The sequence below is a fragment of the Nasonia vitripennis genome (assembly GCF_009193385.2).
Source record: "Nasonia vitripennis strain AsymCx chromosome 1 unlocalized genomic scaffold, Nvit_psr_1.1 chr1_random0008, whole genome shotgun sequence".
Lineage (NCBI taxonomy): Eukaryota > Metazoa > Arthropoda > Insecta > Hymenoptera > Pteromalidae > Nasonia > Nasonia vitripennis.
This window is the reverse complement of record NW_022279595.1, coordinates 252,850-270,991: the sequence shown is the minus strand read 5'-3', so window position 1 is coordinate 270,991 and position 18,142 is coordinate 252,850. Positions and strand designations below refer to the sequence as shown.

Below are 18,142 nucleotides of genomic sequence, written 5' to 3'. Positions count from 1 at the left end.
CCGTTGTCTTTCGATTTAATGTGCTCTATTTTGTATTTAAATCCTGACAATAAATATGCCCATCTTTGCAATCTGCTAGTCGCTGTTAATGGGATTCCCGTCTTAGGCCCAAAAATTCGCTTTAATGGCTCGTGGTCTGTTCGCAAAATGATTTCTTTGCCAAAAATATAATCATAAAATTTTTTAAAACCGAATACGATTGCTGCTGCCTCTTTATCGATGATGGCTCGATGCATTTCTTTTTTTGGAATTCTTTTCGACGCGTACGCGATAGGTCGCTCTGATCCGTCCTTATATTTATGCGATAGAATCGCCGATAAGCCGTAGTCGGAGGCATCGCAAGCTAAAACTAATTGTTCATTCGGGTCGTAGTGTGCGAGTACGCGAGGAGAAATTAGTTCTTCTTTAATAACCTTGAAAGCGTTATCGCATGCCTCGGACCAGAAAAATTCCTTGCTATTCGCGCAGTCATACAGCGGTTTTAATTTATCTGACCTGTGTTCTAAAAATCTTTCATAAAAATTTATTAATCCTAATATAGATAGCAATTGTTTTGCATTCTCTGGCTTTGGTGCTTCTACTATTGCTTTCACTTTTGAGCTCGACTTATGCAGTCCATCTTTATCAATAGCAAAACCTAAAAGTTCAATTTTTTTTTTATAATTTTACATTTCTCTGGGCGAACTCGCAAACCACTTTCTTGTAAACGTGTACATACTTGCTTTAAATTTTCTAAATGTTCTTCATCAGTTGACCCCGTTACATATATATTATCTAAGTAAGCTATAGTGTTCTTAACACCTCTTATAGTATTCTCAATAAATGTTTGAAAATCACCCGGGCAAGTACTTATACCTTCCGGCATTTTAGTATATCGATACAAGCCTAAATGCGTTGCTATCGTCAAATACTGTTGACTACTCTCTTCGACCTCGAATTGCATATACGCGTGCGCTAAATCTAATTCTGTAAATTTTTTTCCACCTTGCATGGCTGCAAACACATCTTCGATACGCGGAAGCGGGTGCTTATTAACAATGATATATTCGTTTATCGATAACTTGTAGTCTCCGCAAATGCGAATTGTGTTGTCGCTTTTATTTACGATTACAATAGGCGTCGCCCATTCACTCGATTCAACTGGTACTAAGTGACCTAAACGTACTAACCGTGATATTTCGTCCTCCACTAGTGGCTTCATCGCATAAGCTACGTGTCTCGCTTTTAGGGCTATTGGTTTAGCATTTTCCTTTAAATAGATTTTTAATTTACCTTTATTGAATAAACCTGGTGTATCTCCGAACAGTAATTTAAATTCGATTACTAGCTGTTCGCGTATGCTTGGTATATTACAATCTTGTATTTTATTCAAGCTTATAGAATTCGTTGAGTTTGCCATCAGAGGCCATAAACCGAATGCTGCTAACCATTGTCTCCCTATAAGCGGTGGACCTTTACCGGGTAGGACGAAACATCCTAGTTTAAGCGTTTTATCATTTAAAGTTACTTGCAAATTCTCTAGCGAGCCTACAGGTTTTAATACGTTTTCTACGTAGTCTTCAAGGGAATGTTTCGTTTGTGAGAGGCTTAAATCATTAAAGAATTCATTTTTTACTTTTTCGGAAAAAATAGTTGCGTATACGCCCGTGTCGATTTCCATTCGAATACGCTTTGAATTAATCGTTACGTTCAAAAACATCGGTTCCGCGATTAAATTACTCGCGTTACAATTTTCTTTGCGGCCTACATAATTTACATTCAACGAGTAGAATTCATATCTATTATATAACGCTTCTCCATCGCCGGTCTGATCTGACGTGGAATATTCCGTCGGTGATTCGAAAAATTTTACCTGTTGCTGAGCTGGATTCTTCTGCCTACAAGCTTGCTCTATGTGTCCTTTCTTCTTACAATATTTACAAGATTGGAAACGGAATCGGCACCCCGCGGCTTTATGGTTTGGCTTACCACAACAATAACATACGTAACTGCCTCTCTGCGATGTCGCTTGCTGCTTCTGTTGGCCGCTGCTACGATTCTGCTGTTGGGACGATTGTTTGCTGTTTTGGTTATTATGTCCATGGCCTTGGTTCGTTTGCCGAAAAGCGAATACTGTACGCTGTTGAGAGTCGCGATTTTGCAATGCTTTTTGCGATCCCTCCGCATTTTGCACTGCCTTTTCTCTGGCCACTGCTTCTGTGAATGCCGTGTCGAATGTTAAACTCGTCTTCTTAAAAAGTTCAACTCTTGTTTCATGATCCTTCAATCCACAAACCAATTGATCCCTCAATGCTGTTTGGAGTTGATCTTTGAAGTTGCAATTCAATGCTAATTTTTTTAATCTCGCTGCGAAATCCGCTATCGATTCCGTTTGTTCTTGCTTCGCTCTATTAAAATTGCAACGCTCCATTACTTCAGATGGGGCCGGGTTAAGTTGCTCTTTCATCATTTTCGTTAACTCTTCATATGTTAATTCTATTGGTTTTTTTGGTGCACATAGGCTTTTGAGTAGCTTGAAAGCCTCTTCATCGAATTTCGTAAGCGCGGTAGCTACTTTTTTATTGTCTACAGTACCTTTCGCCAAGAAATATACTTCTAATCGATCTGCGAACGTTTCCCAGTCTCCTTTATCTAGACGGAATTCTAGTTTCGGTGTGTCCGACATTTCTGACTCTGTATCGGAGTGTGAGCTTTCTGTTTCTGTTTCTTCGTGTACGTTTTCGTGGCTTGGGTTTCCCTCTTTCTGGTCTACTTGCTCGTCTTGTAAATTTTTTTCTGATCTTAGCGTCTGCGCTAATAATTTACGTAACTCGTTTAGATTCGAGTTTTCATCGAAGTCGACGTTACGTTTTTTTAATTCTTCTTCGACTTGATCTTTACGTAGATTGTATACCCAGCCGACCAATACTTTTGTTTGCTGTCCGTCGCTCATTTACAACGAATACTTTCACTCTACACGAATACTGCTTGCACTTTCGAATACGTATAGTTCAACGTAAACTTCGCGAATACGCATTCCGTGATCGAATACAAAATAAAAATTTTTACGTGATGCGATTTCGCTTTATACCGTCACTGCACTGTACACGCGTAATCCTTTTATATCCTCGTCGCCAGTGTTGTATATCGCATGGAAGGTGTAGGACGGTAATGTAACCATACAGTTGATATATTAGAATATAGGTAAGCTTTATTAGGGTGTTACAATAAGAAGAGATGTTCTCGCTTGGAACGCCTGCGAGCGACTGCTGAGCCTTGTGTTTACATACTGCGTACGACGCGCTTATATAGTCTGCCTAAATAATACGGCAGTTGTACTAGCTATGGTACATACATCACAATGTGAAGTTCTTATACTCGGAAAAATAATGGCACCCTGTAAAATTACAGCTATGGGCGACGCAGCATACATCTCGTGTGGCCCCCCAAAGGCCTCGTTGACGAATGACATCTAAAAATGAAAAACATTTTATTTTTAATAGCCGTACGGTACCTTACTCGTTTTTTTTTTCTATTAACTCGACTATCGAGTCGAAATTAATTTTGTTAGAGTTTTCATAATTAACCCTTATACCCTTTACCTTACAGACCTCGTGATACTCACCGCTGCACACTGGGCCCTATCGACATTTGTTGTTTCAAAATTCACTACAGACCATGGTTTTCGACCAATCACAATAATTTTTTTTTGAAGTTTATTAAATGAAATTTATTAAAATTCTAAAAGACCCATAAGGCTAGATTTTTGAAAAAATGTTATAATAATTAATTAAAAATCAAAGTTAAACAATAAACCCATAAACCTTAAGGCATTAATGGCCATAAGCAAATGGGCGGCTACTAAAGGAAGCTATATATATTTGTAAGTGGTTATTGGGGTCGCTGATAATGAATCTGGCATTAGTTTTGCAAAATTGATTTGTTCAAACAATTTGTTTAAACAATTTATTGCAAAATTATCTTTTTATTCAAAACTACTTAAGTTTTGAATTTTACGGGCATAATTACTATAACCAATTATGTTCAAAGCATAAACATTTTTTTTTGGAAATTCACTACTCCAAGGTGGGCAATTTGCAATTATAGAAAATTAAAAAAAAAGTGTTAACCGTAAACCTTTAACCTCAAACCCAAATACCTTAAGCTGAGCAATTTTAAAATTGTATCACTTCATTTCAAGTTAAAATTAATAAGTTCTTAACAGCATCATCAACATCAAGCTTTATATTTTTTGCCTTGTGCCTTAAACTAGATATATAAGGATCAGAAGATATTAATTATTTGTGCAATAGATCAATATTCATGTAGATTCTACCACATTTCCGAGTATTAAATTGACGATAGTATTTAAAATCTTTATTACTGTTGCACCGTCTGAAGTATTGACTTCTAAGATAAGTGGTACCATACACATCATGAAAATACTTTCATCTGAGCTAGTTCCATCGGAGAATATTTGCTTAAACTGGCTATGATCTGACGATCCGTCACATCCCCAAAACTAGAGAGTATTCAGCCTCACTAGTTTTGAAATTAGATAAAATATCCGGTATCTGTAGGAGACGTTTAGATCTATGATTCAACAGTTGTTGTAAATCAACGCTACCACCTTATTCAGATATAGAGAGACTAGAAGATATAGGATAATAATTTTCTTTTGCTAAAAAAAGTTGTTTATAAGGTATGAAAATATCAATATTTTTTCCTTTTACCTGTTTGCGAATAGTATCATACTGCCACTTCAATCAGAGCTATTGCTTTATCTTCGGTGAAAGGAATTATTTCCTCTGAAACGGAATTATTCATAGAACAATTGGAATCTCTTAAAAAATCTTCAATTGGTTTAATTAAATGCTTTTTCCCAGAATCTCGTAAATTTTTATAAAAAGCTTTTTTTATTTCTTCCTGAGAAAAGCTATGAGTAATAGACTGTATTATTCTGTATTTCGTAGATCTCGAACTGCCTTCAAAACTATCAGTGACAGGTCTTCCACGCTTGAGGTTGTTATCAAAAATCACAACAAAGTTATCTGCTATCCAAGATACATATTTTTTCCTAAATATGTGTTATTTATAAAGCACAGCAGACAGTTTTGACTTGAAAGTGACCATAAAAGAACTCTTACGTTTTTTTTTAACGATCCTTGATTCCTCATCGCTGAGCTCATATTGCGCTTTAATATAATCAATCAAGCAATATACACTTCTAGTTTTATTGTCTAATTTCAACAGTATATCACATAATATACCGTTTTCAATGGACTGGTGCGGTGATGAACGCTGCTGCACATATACGCGGAATTAAGTACCCAGTTGCAAAACTAGATTAAACTAAAGTATTTTTGAATAAAAAAAAATGGTGCAATAAATTGTTTAAACATGAGACGGCAGGCCCCGCCTGGGAGATAAGAGAGGAGCACTTAGGCCCACCCGAGACGAATTTTTCTATGTATGACCCGACGCCATACACCTCAAACTCATCTATAAATAACCGAGCCTGTATCATTATACAATTACTCTTTCCCCTAAAAACTCCAAGTAGTCATATAATTTAAGACGCGCCTGAACCGTCGTGTACGCGGCTAAAACTACATTCGCGCTTTCCGATGGAATTACCGCCTCATCCTTATAATTCCAATTCTCTTAAGTCGCTTTCTCGCTTGCTACGATACAGTGTAGTACCTCGATTTTCGAATTATTTAGCAACCCCCACAATCGCTCGGTTGTCCTAACAATTTCTGTTTGTGGCAGGTTTGATCACTGCCCAAACTTACCCCAGAAACTATTGAATATCAGTTCAGCGAAAGCTCTTGACCACGAATTTCTCTCGATTTTTGAAAATTCTAATTATACCCCTGCAAGCTTCTCGTACTCCTGAACAAAGTTTAATTTTTTGTCTTTAGTGACACATCTCGAAGGTCACCCCGAGGCTTTTGTTTTCAATTTTAAAAAGGTATTTATGAAATCAACAAAAAGCCTTCTACCCTTATATCTGGTAGTCTTATACTGCCAGAGTACATACATTTTTATAATCTTATAATCGAGTTTAAGAGCTATCTCTATCGAAACCCATGTCCCTGAGGGCATACGTTTGCTATCGCTATGGTGAGTACATTCGGTGACACACTCACTTATTATACAACTTCGGCATAAACCAAAAATTTAACGATTATTCGCTTTTATAGACAGAATAGGGTGGAATAACGATCGTGGGAAAAACACATCACACTTCACTAAACCTTCAACGTTATGAAAATTCTCGTAATTGCGACCGGTTATAGAGAAACAATCTTCTAAATTATAAATCTGACGATGGCCTAGAGCATACGTAACCGTTAAGGGTACAATGAGCATATGTCTACATATCAAATCTTTTCACCCTCGCGAGCTTCATAGTATGTCACTATGTTTCCGGTGCGACCGCCGAAAAACGCCTCTCGTGGATCTAGCACCGTCGCACTAGCGATAGGGTATTCTTTTATAAAATTCCGATACTCTACATTATCCGCGCACTCTCTATGAAACGCACACTCCCATTTTTCTACGAGCGAATAACCAGCGTTTACGATTTCACGTGAAAGTGTTAACGTCTCCTCTTAACGTTGAGCGTAAGTACCGCCTATGGCGAGTTTCACGTATCTATCTATACTGTGACACTCGAGACAACCACAGTAATAACATCCATGAAACTGCTACACCCTTCCTTTCCCCTCAGAATCAGGTAAAAAACCGTCAACCCGTAGCCCTCCTTTAAATAATACTCGAGCGAACGACCTGCGTGAATTATTTTGCGACTGATACACTTTTCCTTCCCATAAAAGCCATTTAAGCGCTTTCTGAGAGAATTGCACCGAACGCGAGTAGCCCGTCGGAGGTATAAGACCTATAGTATGCTTCTGTAAAAACATTTTACGAAAAACTTAAGAGCATGCCGACGTGATAGTTATACTGAAACGTCGAAAAAAATCTTTCGAAGTTTTAGGCATGCCCGGTTGAGCAGTGATGAGTCTATCACAGAAATAATTGTCTCCAACATTTTTATGGTTCTGAGTAAGAGCGTGGAGACGTGGCCCACGCAATTCTCAGCATTGTTCTGCCCTCCGTTGCAAGGGATAATGTTGAGGTAGCTTTCTCGCCATACACGCAAACATCAGACGCCATCTGCACTTCGTAGGGACGCACCGACTTCACGACTAGGAGTCAGTTCGCTTCGAACACACAGAGAAGCAAAAGCGATTTGCCACTACACGTTTTTGTCAAAGATTTAGTTATCATTAAACTTCTTTCTTGTATCTTAGACTTGACTTATTATTTACTGCTCCTATCCTGTGTTATCAGGTTATGGGCCCAGTATGCGTGGTAAAAAGAGAGTGAATCCAATCAAGTGTACAAAAGACAATACGTGGGAAAATGGCCAGTGAGTTCTCGGCGCGCCATATTAAAAAGTTCGATGGCTCGAACTTTCAGTCTTGGCGACTTCAGCTGAAGATGCTGTTCACGGCTTGTGAAATTCTGGAGATCGTCAACGGCTCGACGGTATGTCCACCAGCAACAGACGCTGCAGGACGCAAGCAGTGGATCAAGGATGACGTGAAGGCGCAATTCCTTATATCGTCCTCGCTAGACCGCTCTCAACACCAGCACATACGATCGTGTAACTCTGCAAAGGAGATGTGGGATCTGCTAGCTGCAATACACGAAGGAAAATCGACGACACACAAGATATTGCTAACTCAGCGTTTCCAAGAATACCGGATGGACCCGACGGACAGCGTAGCGACGCACGTCTCTAAAATGAAGAATATGGCAACGCAGCTATTGGACTTGGGAGAGTCTTTTACGGATTTAGTGATAATAACAAAAATTCTCTCGGGTCTGCCATCCAAGTACAGGACCTTCAGGAGCGCATGGAGCAGCGTAGAGCCCAACAGGCAGACCGTCGACTACTTGTAGCAGAAGCTGATGGAAGAGAAAGCAAACATGGAAGGCGACCCGAAAGATACCACTGCTCTCGCTGCCACATCGAAGAGCCACTACAAGGCGAAGCGCGGAGATAATAAGAAGCAGAGAAATAAGAAATCTCAGAACAGCAAGAAGAACAAAGAGTGCTATGTCTGTGGAAAGTTGATCATTTTGCTCGCTAGTGTCAATCTCGAGGAGGCAGCGACAATTCCAAGAAAGGTAAGCCGGGCGAGAGTTGCGCGCTAACCGTCACCGGGCTAAAAAATTCCAGGAAAAACAGCAACGCGCAGCCGTCGAACGAACACGTGCAGCATCTGCGGAAAGTCGATAGTAAAGAGGTCTGACTCACCGACAGTGGCGCGTCAGCCCACATGGCCAGTCGGAGAGAGTGACGACGAAGAGTGCGACGCGGTCGGTAAAGGGACGATCGTGATCTACAGGCTGGTCAACGGAATATAGTTGCACGTGCCTCGGCTGAAGAAAAACCTGTTATCTGTCGGAGCTTGTCTGAAGAATCGATTCAAGATTACGTCTGAGAACGAATTTGTGAATATTCTAAACGACGACGAGCCCGTAGTAACTGGGATAATACAGTGCAACAACGTGTTCCGGCTGTTCATTTGGGTAAGACAGGAGGGAAATGGAATTTCAGCAAACGTCATGACAACGAGTCTCCAGTACCTGCATGAAAGATTTGGACACCTCAACGCTCGAGCCTTAAAGCAGCTCATACACCGAGGACTGATATCAGGCGTAAAACTCAGCGACGGAAGCCATTTTTTCTGTGAACCCTGCACACTAGGAAAAGCACACAGACTCCAATTCAAGAGGTCAGCTGAGATGAGAAGCGTTGTTTCAGGAGAAGTTGCTCACAGTGATGTGTGTGGACCAATGTCAACGGAATCACTTTGTGGTGCCAGATACTTTGTCACATTCACTGATGAAGCAACCAACTACAGATATGTTTACCTCATCAAGCACAAGTCAGACGTCTTTGAAAGGTTTAAGAAGTACGAAAGAGCCATAGCAAACAAATTTAAAACCAACCTAAAAGTATTGAGGTCAGACAACGGCACCGAATATTGTAACTCCAACCTCCAAGAGTACATCAAGAAGAAGGACATTAAATTCGAACCTTCAGCTTCCTACACGCCTGAACAGAATGGCAAGGCTGAGAGGACCAACCGTACCATCATCGAGTGCGCAAGGACCATACTGCTGGCTTCAGGTCTAACGCGTCGCCTTTGGGCGAAAGCCGTGAATTGTGCAGTATATCTCCTCAACAGAATCTTAATAGTGAACGTCCAAGGAGGTAAAACAGCGTATGAACTCTGGACGCAGAAGAAACCCAACCTTGAGCATGCCAGAGCCTTCGGAACGGTTACATATACTCACATCCCTAAGATGTTCACTAAGAAATTTGATGCACGAGCCAAGAAGACGTACCTGGTGAGCTACGAAAAGGACTCTAACAATTACAGAGTCTACGACGACTTAGCTGGAAAGGTGATCATCTCCAGGAATGTGTTATTCTCCGACGTAGTGGAAAAAGCAGCCATTCCAAATGTCACAGAGGAGTATCTCGAGATCAACCTGAAACAGCCTCAGAAGCAGCTTGAAGAGAAGGCGAATGTATCAGTCAAAAAGAATTCAGTGGAAGTGAAAAAGTTGTCAGTGAAAAAGAAGAGGCAGCAGCTGAAGGAGAAGGAGTGGATCCGGACAACGCAGCGACAGCTTCCCGAGCTCCTGCTCGAGAAAGAGTGGACGAGCTGTGCCTCCACCAGCCCCAGCTACGAATGGACCAAAGCTCAGAAACAGATCCACCTTAAAACGCCCTACTAAGTACGTATCTTGTCTGGCAGATATAATAACCCCCGCTGATTTTTCAGAAGCAATCAGCTGCGGCCAAGCAGCAGAATGGTCGAGAGAAATCACTGACGAACTGGACGCTCACGAAGGAAACAACACATGGACGCTTGTTAATCGTCGAAAGTGAATCGTCGCAAGCGATCATCACTTCGAAATGGGTGTTCAAGCTGAGTGTTGTAAACGGCCAACCCAAATTCAAGGTCCGACTCTGCGCCAAGGGATTCATGCAGAAGGAGGGCGTCGATTTCACGGAGACATTCTCACGTCATCCGGTACGATTACATAAGGCTTTTACTAGCCATCGCTACTCAGGACAATCTCAAGATTTCGACCTTCGACGTTCGTTCAGCCTTCTTGTATGGGCACCTCCCTGAAAGAATACTCATGGAGCTATCCGAAGGTGTCAAGGACACTAAAGTAGTGGTTGAAGACACAAAAGACGTCAATGGCGAAGAAGGAAGATCGAAGAGCGTTCGTAAAAGCGTAATTTGTAAGCTCAGCAATTCCTTGTACGGACTCAAACAAACACCACGATGTTGGAACGAGCGGTTCAAATCATTACTAAATAAATGCAATTTCAAATAATGTTTCGCAGACAGTTTTGTGTTTGTAGGCAAATTAGATTCTAGCATAATCTCGGATTGTTTATAGATGACGGTCTATTAGTCAGCGAATCGGTCTCTAGCATCAGGTCGGTTATTAATTCATTGCGAGACGAATTCGAAATAACCGTAGGGAATGCAAGTCGGTCTGTGGGCCTGCAGATAGACCGTGACCGAAACAATAGACTGACGCACATTCACTTGGGTGATTACACCAAAAACATCTTAAAAAAATGTTCTATGAGCGAAGCAAATCCGGTAAATGTTTCTGCAGACCCACATATCATCTTGCACCCAGTCACATGCGAAAGCGAACTATTGGCCAGCGTGCCATACAGAGAAGCAGTCGTCGGCTCTCTCATGTACCTGGCTGTAACTACCAGACCTGATATCGCATTTTTTGTCAACGCAGTGAGCTAATTCCTGAATAAACATAACAGGACATAACAGGACTTATTGGCAAGCAGTCAAACGTATCATGTCCTACCTGGTAGGTACCATCGATACTGGAATTGTTTATCAAGGACAAGTCAACCGCAGTCAACCTCTAATAGGCTACTTAGACGCAGACTTCGCGAACGATACAGAAACCAGACGTTCTGTAACTGGTTTTGTATTTGTGATGTCTACCGGTCCGGTTGTTTGGTCGTCTCAACGACAAAGACTCGTAACACGCCACAGCGGCAAAAGAGCTGGTCTGGCTCAGACAATTATTAAGCGATATTGGACGTCCATGTCAATCACCTACAGATTTATTTGTTGATAACCAAGAAGCAATTAAGCTCTCAAAGAACGCGGAATTTCATAAGAGAAGCAAGCAGATTGACGTCAAATGCCACTTTCTATGCGAAAAGCAAAAGTCTCGCGAACTCTTCTTTCAATACGTACCAAGAGATTTACAACTGGCAGATGTTTTGACCAAACCTCTGCCTCGCAACAAATTTAAGTATGTGTGTAGGGAATTAGGTATACGCGACTGCATTGAGGAAAAGGCGGAAGTGTTGAAGTGAGGTTTCCCGCAATGCACGCGAACATCAGACGCCATCTGTACTTCGTAGGGACGCACCGACTTCTCGACAACTAGGAAAAAGAGTTTAATTATGCCTAAAAGTTACAAAAGAGCCAGTGATAAAAAAGTCTTAACAAAGCAATAATTATTTATAATGTACTACCAAATAGTCTAAAAGTACTAGATATAAATAAACCATCTGATAAGAAATTAATTAAGAAGTGGACTAAAATGAATTGTTGACTATTTTTACGCCAGAATGTAGCATAGAAATCATTATCTATCCAAATGTATTTGATTGACATTTGTTTTTATTGCGTGCAAAATAAAATATATGCAGCTAACTGAAGTTATTGTTACACGCACAATAATTAAACATACGATTGATGTTTTGCTTCCTCCTAGAGGAAGCTTTGTAACAGTAAAATTTTCAGTTTCGCTAAAACTTCGTAAAAACGCATTTGGAGGTGTTTAGAGTTCAGAGTTGTCAGAGTTTTTGTAAAATGTCCGTGCGGATGGATGTGTGTGGATTTGGGAATTTTTGTTATGATTCTGACCATTTTATGGCTATATTATAACCATTTATTACCAAATATTTCTGCATTTTTAATGAAATAATTCATACAATATATTCGATATCGTGACGGGTGTTCCTACAGTAAAATAATTAAGATTGAAAGTATTTTAAAAATCATTAATATACTGTATTTTGTTTGCGATAGCTAGCGTAAAAAGGAAAGCTTTTTAGATTATAAATATCATTATATTTCATATTTTATATTTTTTTTTTAGAATGTTAGCTGTATTGACTATATTTATTTATACCCGACGGTAGCAAATTCACGTGGAACGTTTTTGAAATTGTGATTTTGATTGGTTAGAATTTATCAATCCGGCAATCTGATTGGAGCATTTCAAAAACGTTCCACAAGAATTAACTATTATATAGTGTACATCTAATATATCTCTATATAAAAAAGTCATGACCGGAGCGTCAATATGTCAAAGACTGCGTCAATATGATTGGTTCATGTAGTGCGCATGCGTCAAAAGTATCGTTAGAATTTTTTGATTTGTTTTTGATTTCTAAAATTGATTCTAATATTAAAAATGTAATATAATACTATAATATATATATCAAATTATAATTTGTGTGTTTATAATATTCTATATTGTAAATATTATTATTGTTACAAAAAGAAACATGATGTGGACGTTGACACAAATAATTAGATATTATTAATTAATTTGTAACTCGCGAACGAAGCTGGCGTTTCTTGCTAGTTTTAAAGTTAAATTGACTAACCAACACACAACCATTGAGGCAAAATTGCTCTTTGTTGTTTTTATTTACATATTATCACGGTTGAATCAAGGTATTGTTTAATAACATCCAAACATTTTTTTATTACAGATATTATGGTGGTAACGAATATATTGATGAAATAGAATTGTTAGCTCAAAAAAGATGTTTAGAGGCGTTTCGTTTAAATCCTGAAGAATGGGGTTGTAACGTCCAACCATACTCTGGAAGTCCTGCTAATTTTGCTGTCTATACAGGTTTAATAGAGCCTCATGGACGTATAATGGGATTAGATCTTCCCGACGGTGGTCATTTAACTCATGGTAATTAAATAATCATGTCCTAATACTTTATGTACTATAAAGAAAGAAATTATGCAGTAAATTCAATCGATATAAAAAAAACAACTTGTAAGGTAGAACTCCACTGATTATTACAACTATTCTAAATCATATCAATTTTTATAAATCAGAAATGTAATTTATAATTATCAACAGATTTTTATTTGTATAAGGAATAAGAAATATTTTAAAAGTGCCATTTTCACTGTTTGATGGCTCATTTCATCGAATAACCCATTTTGACAAATATAGTTAAAACATGAATTTTAATCATAGGTTTAGAAGTTTTTATAATTAGGCTATGCGCAGGGAACACTTTTTGTCAAAATAGGTTATTCGATGAAATGAGCCATCAAACAGTGAAAATGGCACTTTTAAAATATTTCTTATTCCTTATACAAATAAAAATCTGTTGATAATTATAAATTACATTTCTGATTTATAAAAATTGATATAGTTTAAAATAGTTGTAATAATTAGTGAAGTTGCCCCTTAACCAAAGTAAAAGTGTTAGGCGAGTTTGATGCATTCCGTGATATGTTATACATGGCAATAATGTAGTGCAACATAATAGCGTTATTTCATTTACAACGAAATTATAGATTATAAAAGAACTGAAATCAATAAAAAAAGTCAAGTTCATTACAATATTTTTCTAATCATTATATAGAAAACAGATATTGTTAAAAGTTTTTCTTTTATGTAGATTTCATTTTCTTTGAGCAAATATTTTTGAGATTTTTGAGCAAATACTGCGGAGCACACAACCCACGTCTCATCATCGGCCACCCTGTATACCTAGAAGCCGTCCTCGATTATTTTTATACATAGACAACATAAAATACGGAGAGCACCAACTAGACCTCGTTATAGGTCACACTGTACACCTAGACGCTGTCTTCGAATATATTTTACAGCTAGACAGCATAAACTACGGGTCGTAAAAAAAAAAAATAATAATAAAATCACATCCGTGGCCGTATACGTAAGCGTACGAGTTTTCTATTGATGGATGCCTCAGAATCGGTAACACTTTGGGTATCCTTGCTGCTTTCTTCTTCGTTAGTTGCAATGGTCTCTGATGTAGGTTTGGTCACTTTCAACAAAGGTTTGTCCATGGGTTTATTTGTTTTGGCAGACTTCACTGTCTTGGGCACTTTTGGTATTGCTCCTTGTTTGATGTAGGTGGCTATTGGATTTTCTACCTTTGTTGTTCTCCCTCGCGTCCTTTGCGCAATCTCGCTGTGATCCAATTTTGGTGCATTCTTGTTTGTTTTCGCTCCTACTGGTCTCACTCTTCCTCTTGGGGCCGTAGTTCTTTCAGATGCTGAGTGAGCTCTGTTTCGAAAGGTTGTTCCATCTGTTGAAGCATTACTTTTAGTTTTGTTCCCGTTCTGCTTTGTCTTTTCATCTATAATCATGACCTTTATTTTTGGCAGATTTTCATATATTTCCATTTCGGTCATTTCTGGACGATTTCTCGATAAGGCATCAGCATTCTTGTTCAGTTTGCCTGGCTTGTATTTAAAAGTGTACTCGTACCCGGTGAATCTAAACATCCACCTCATTAATATTTATCCAGGGTCCTTTCTAGTGTGCATCCAATTTAATGGTTCGTGATCACTGACCAAGGTAAATTTGCGACATAATAAATATAGTCTGAATTGATGTAGCGCATATAATACAGCTAAACACTCCTTTTCTGTAGTGGAGTAGTTTCTTTCCGCTTTGTTTAATGCTCTCGATAGATATTGTACGGGGTGGTTAAATCCATCTTTCTCTTGGCTTAGAATGGCTCCAACTGCGTAATCCGATGCATCAGGCGTCAGAGTAAATTCTTTGTTGAAGTCAGGAAATTGTAGTGTGAGTTCCTCCATGAGGCACTGTTTTAATTTTTCGCTCTCTTCGCATTTTTCGGTCCACTCAAACTTAACATTCTTTTTCAATAGATCATACAGCGGTTTTGCAATTTTGGCAAAATCTTTAATGTACTTTCGATAATAGCCAAACATTCCAAGTACTTCCCTTATATTCTTTGCGCTTTTGGGTGTGGCTAATTTAGCGATGGCTGGAACTTTCTCTGGATTTGGTTCCACGCCTCTTGCACTGATTATTTGTCCTAAGAAGCCCACTTTTTTCTGAAGAATTCAATTTTATCTGGTTGCAGAACCAATTTCGCTTCCCTTAGTCTTTGCATTAAATTTCTGATTCTACTTTCGTGCTCTTGTAGATCTTTGATATAAACAATGATATCATCTAAATACACAAGCATCTCAATGTTCTGAAGTCCTCTAAGTGCTTTTTCCATTAGTCTTTGGAAAGTCGCTGTGGCATTTTTCAAACCTTCTGGCATTCTGGTATACTCGTAATGTCCATTGATTGTCGTGAAAGCTGTTTTATAGCAGTCTTCGGGTGCCATCGGTATTTGTTGAAAGCCGCTTACTAAGTCGAAGATAGAAAAGTACGTTGCACCTCCCAATTGGTCCATGGTATCTGCGATATTCGGTAATGGATATGCGTCTCTGATTGTTTTCTTGTTCAATTTTCTAAAATCAATGACCATCCGCCATCTTGGATTTCCATGGCTGTCGGGTTTCTTTGGCACAATCCATATCGGTGAATTGCGAGGTGAATTGGATACTTATGATTTTGTCTCTTAGTTTCTTGGCTACACTGTCTCTCACAACTTTTTTATGCTGTGGCGGGTGTCTATTTTGCTTCGTGTTTATAGGCACATCGTTCTCTAAATGAATGCGGTGCTGAATCATATCAGTACATGGTAGTCTGTCACCTGGTAGTAAGAATCTATCTAAATAGTCTTTGATTATTCGGTCCACTATATCTAGTTCTTCTCGATTGAGATGACTTCTCCTTATGACTTCTTTCATCTTTTCCAATCGTTTGATTCTATCTATTATTGCATCTTCATCAAACTCACTGTCTGTTTCTTGCAGGAAATTGCGGTCCTGTGTCGAAAGGTATTAATTCTTTTGGATCCACTTCTATCGTCACGTCTTGTTCACTGGTGTTGATAGCCATTATCTTGCAAGTGTTGTTCACGTTGGTATATATCCCTCTTCCAGGTCGCTTTTGATTAAGTTGATTTGTATTACTTGTCTGCTCCTCGCTTTTATTGTATGTGTCACCTTCCCTGGGGCTTGTTCTGTCTCTCGGATGATTGTTGGTTCTGTTACCTTATTTCCCTTTTCACTTGCAGGTTCTACCTTTAGTATTTCGTTGGCTTGTTTGCATTTATATCCTTTTCTTAAATTCTTTGGATTATGTTCTTCGTGTTCTATGAACGGTATTGGGTGCATCGCATCTCCGCTTATCATTAGCGCATTTTTGTAATAAGATATCACAGCCTCTTCTTTCTTTAGATAATTGCGTCCTAACATCCTATCAAATGGAATTGGAAAGTCATCCGACACTATTTGGAATTTTACAGGGGTACCTTTTATATCTAAATATGTTGATGCGTACGTCTTCACAGTCTGGTTCGTGATTCCGCCTAGTTCTCTGCGTCAGCAGTGCAAATGGGCATGTCATCGTCCAATACACTTGCTTTAATTAAATTCACTGTGGCTCCGTTGTCAATCATGAATTCCACCCATGGTTTAGTGGTTCCAACTGGTATTCTTATTCTTACTGCTGTGGCTTTGTCATCCTTCCAATCAACATTTTGAGGTCCTTTACAGTCTGTGGACCACATTCTTGATACCTCTCTGGCCTCGACAAAATTGCCGTTCCTGGTGCTTTCGGCTGATTGTTGCTTGGATCGGTTGGGTTCGCATTTTTGTTCTCGCTGTATGCCTGTAGCTGTTGTTGATAATGCTGTTGATCCGTGTTTCCGGGCATCTGTTTGTTTTGGACTTGATTTGTACCCTGATTCTGCATTGGATGCATTTAGTTCTGTCTCGGATAACCTTGGTTTTGGCTCGCCATCCTGGGGTCGGGGCGAGCCTCTTGGTAGTTTAAATTACCTCTTTGGGCCTGATCATTATGTTGGTGATTATTGCGCCAGTTAGTGTCATTTCTCCTGTTAGGATACGGTGGTGCGTCATAGTATTTTCCAGTCTCGTGATCGAATATTTGCTGATTTCCCCTGTTTCCATTGCTATTCCAAGCCTGGCAATTGTTACTTTGTTGCTGCCCATTATTGTAGTTAGGATGGTAACCTCCTAGTCCACCTTGGTTGCCATAATTATTTTGATACCCTCTTCCTCGATAATTGTTTTGTTGGTTCTGATAATTATTTTGTGGGTGATAATTTTGAGGTTTATTTTGTTACTGTCCATTGTACGTTCTATCATTTGCATACCCCACGTAATCTGAATTATTTTGTTGATTATTTTGGTAGCGATTCTCATGCCGGTATCTTCCATAATTACGATAATTGTCACCATTTTGCGGCCCATTATAATTATCTTGATTGTTGTAATATCGGCCTCTACCTCTGTACGGTCTTGAATCTGGGATTATTTTAGCTTCCATCCTGGTTTCTAGTCGTACTGCTTCTTCATAAGCTTCTCGCAAATCATTGGGTTTACTGTAATCTACTCGCTCAGCCAAATTTGCAGGTAAACCTTTGATAAATACGTCCACTGCTGAAGTTTCCAATGGTGCTATAATCTCATTTTTGAATTCTTCTCCTTTTTCTTCCTTCAAAGCATTCTTAGCACTGCTCAGGAGCACGTTTATTTCATCATAAAAATCGCCTACTGCGTTTTGTTCTCTCATTCTCACGTTCTGTATCTTATTATTATAGTAACTGAAATTTCTTCCGGGTTCAAATCTTTGCTTTAAATGTTGTATCAAATATTCTACACTTTTTATCGTTTTATTGTTTAAACTTTTCTTCGCTGATCCCGTGATTTTATGTAGAGCATGTTGTAAGAATTGCCGCTTGATCGGGTCACTGACTAACTCGCTGGCGTTTCTCAAATCTTGTATGTAGTCTCGAAGATTCTTTTTCCCATCAAAACTTGGAATGCCGCTTATGCAATTCATGAGTGCAAAGCTGTTTGCCATGGTGCTCATTAATAGCATGCCTGGT

General features: G+C 39.0%; 1 protein-coding gene across 6 annotated transcripts in view; it reads left to right on the top strand.

Annotated features, from left to right (window-relative positions):
• The window catches only part of Shmt1 (serine hydroxymethyltransferase 1 (soluble)), a 90,037-nt gene that overhangs the window by 12,576 nt on the left and 59,319 nt on the right, over positions 1-18,142 (top strand). For all 6 annotated transcript variants that reach the window (XM_031932755.2, XM_031932763.2, XM_031932758.2 and 3 more), the window contains 1 exon segment: positions 12,857-13,068. In XM_031932755.2, coding sequence (XP_031788615.1) covers positions 12,857-13,068 — 212 coding nt within the window.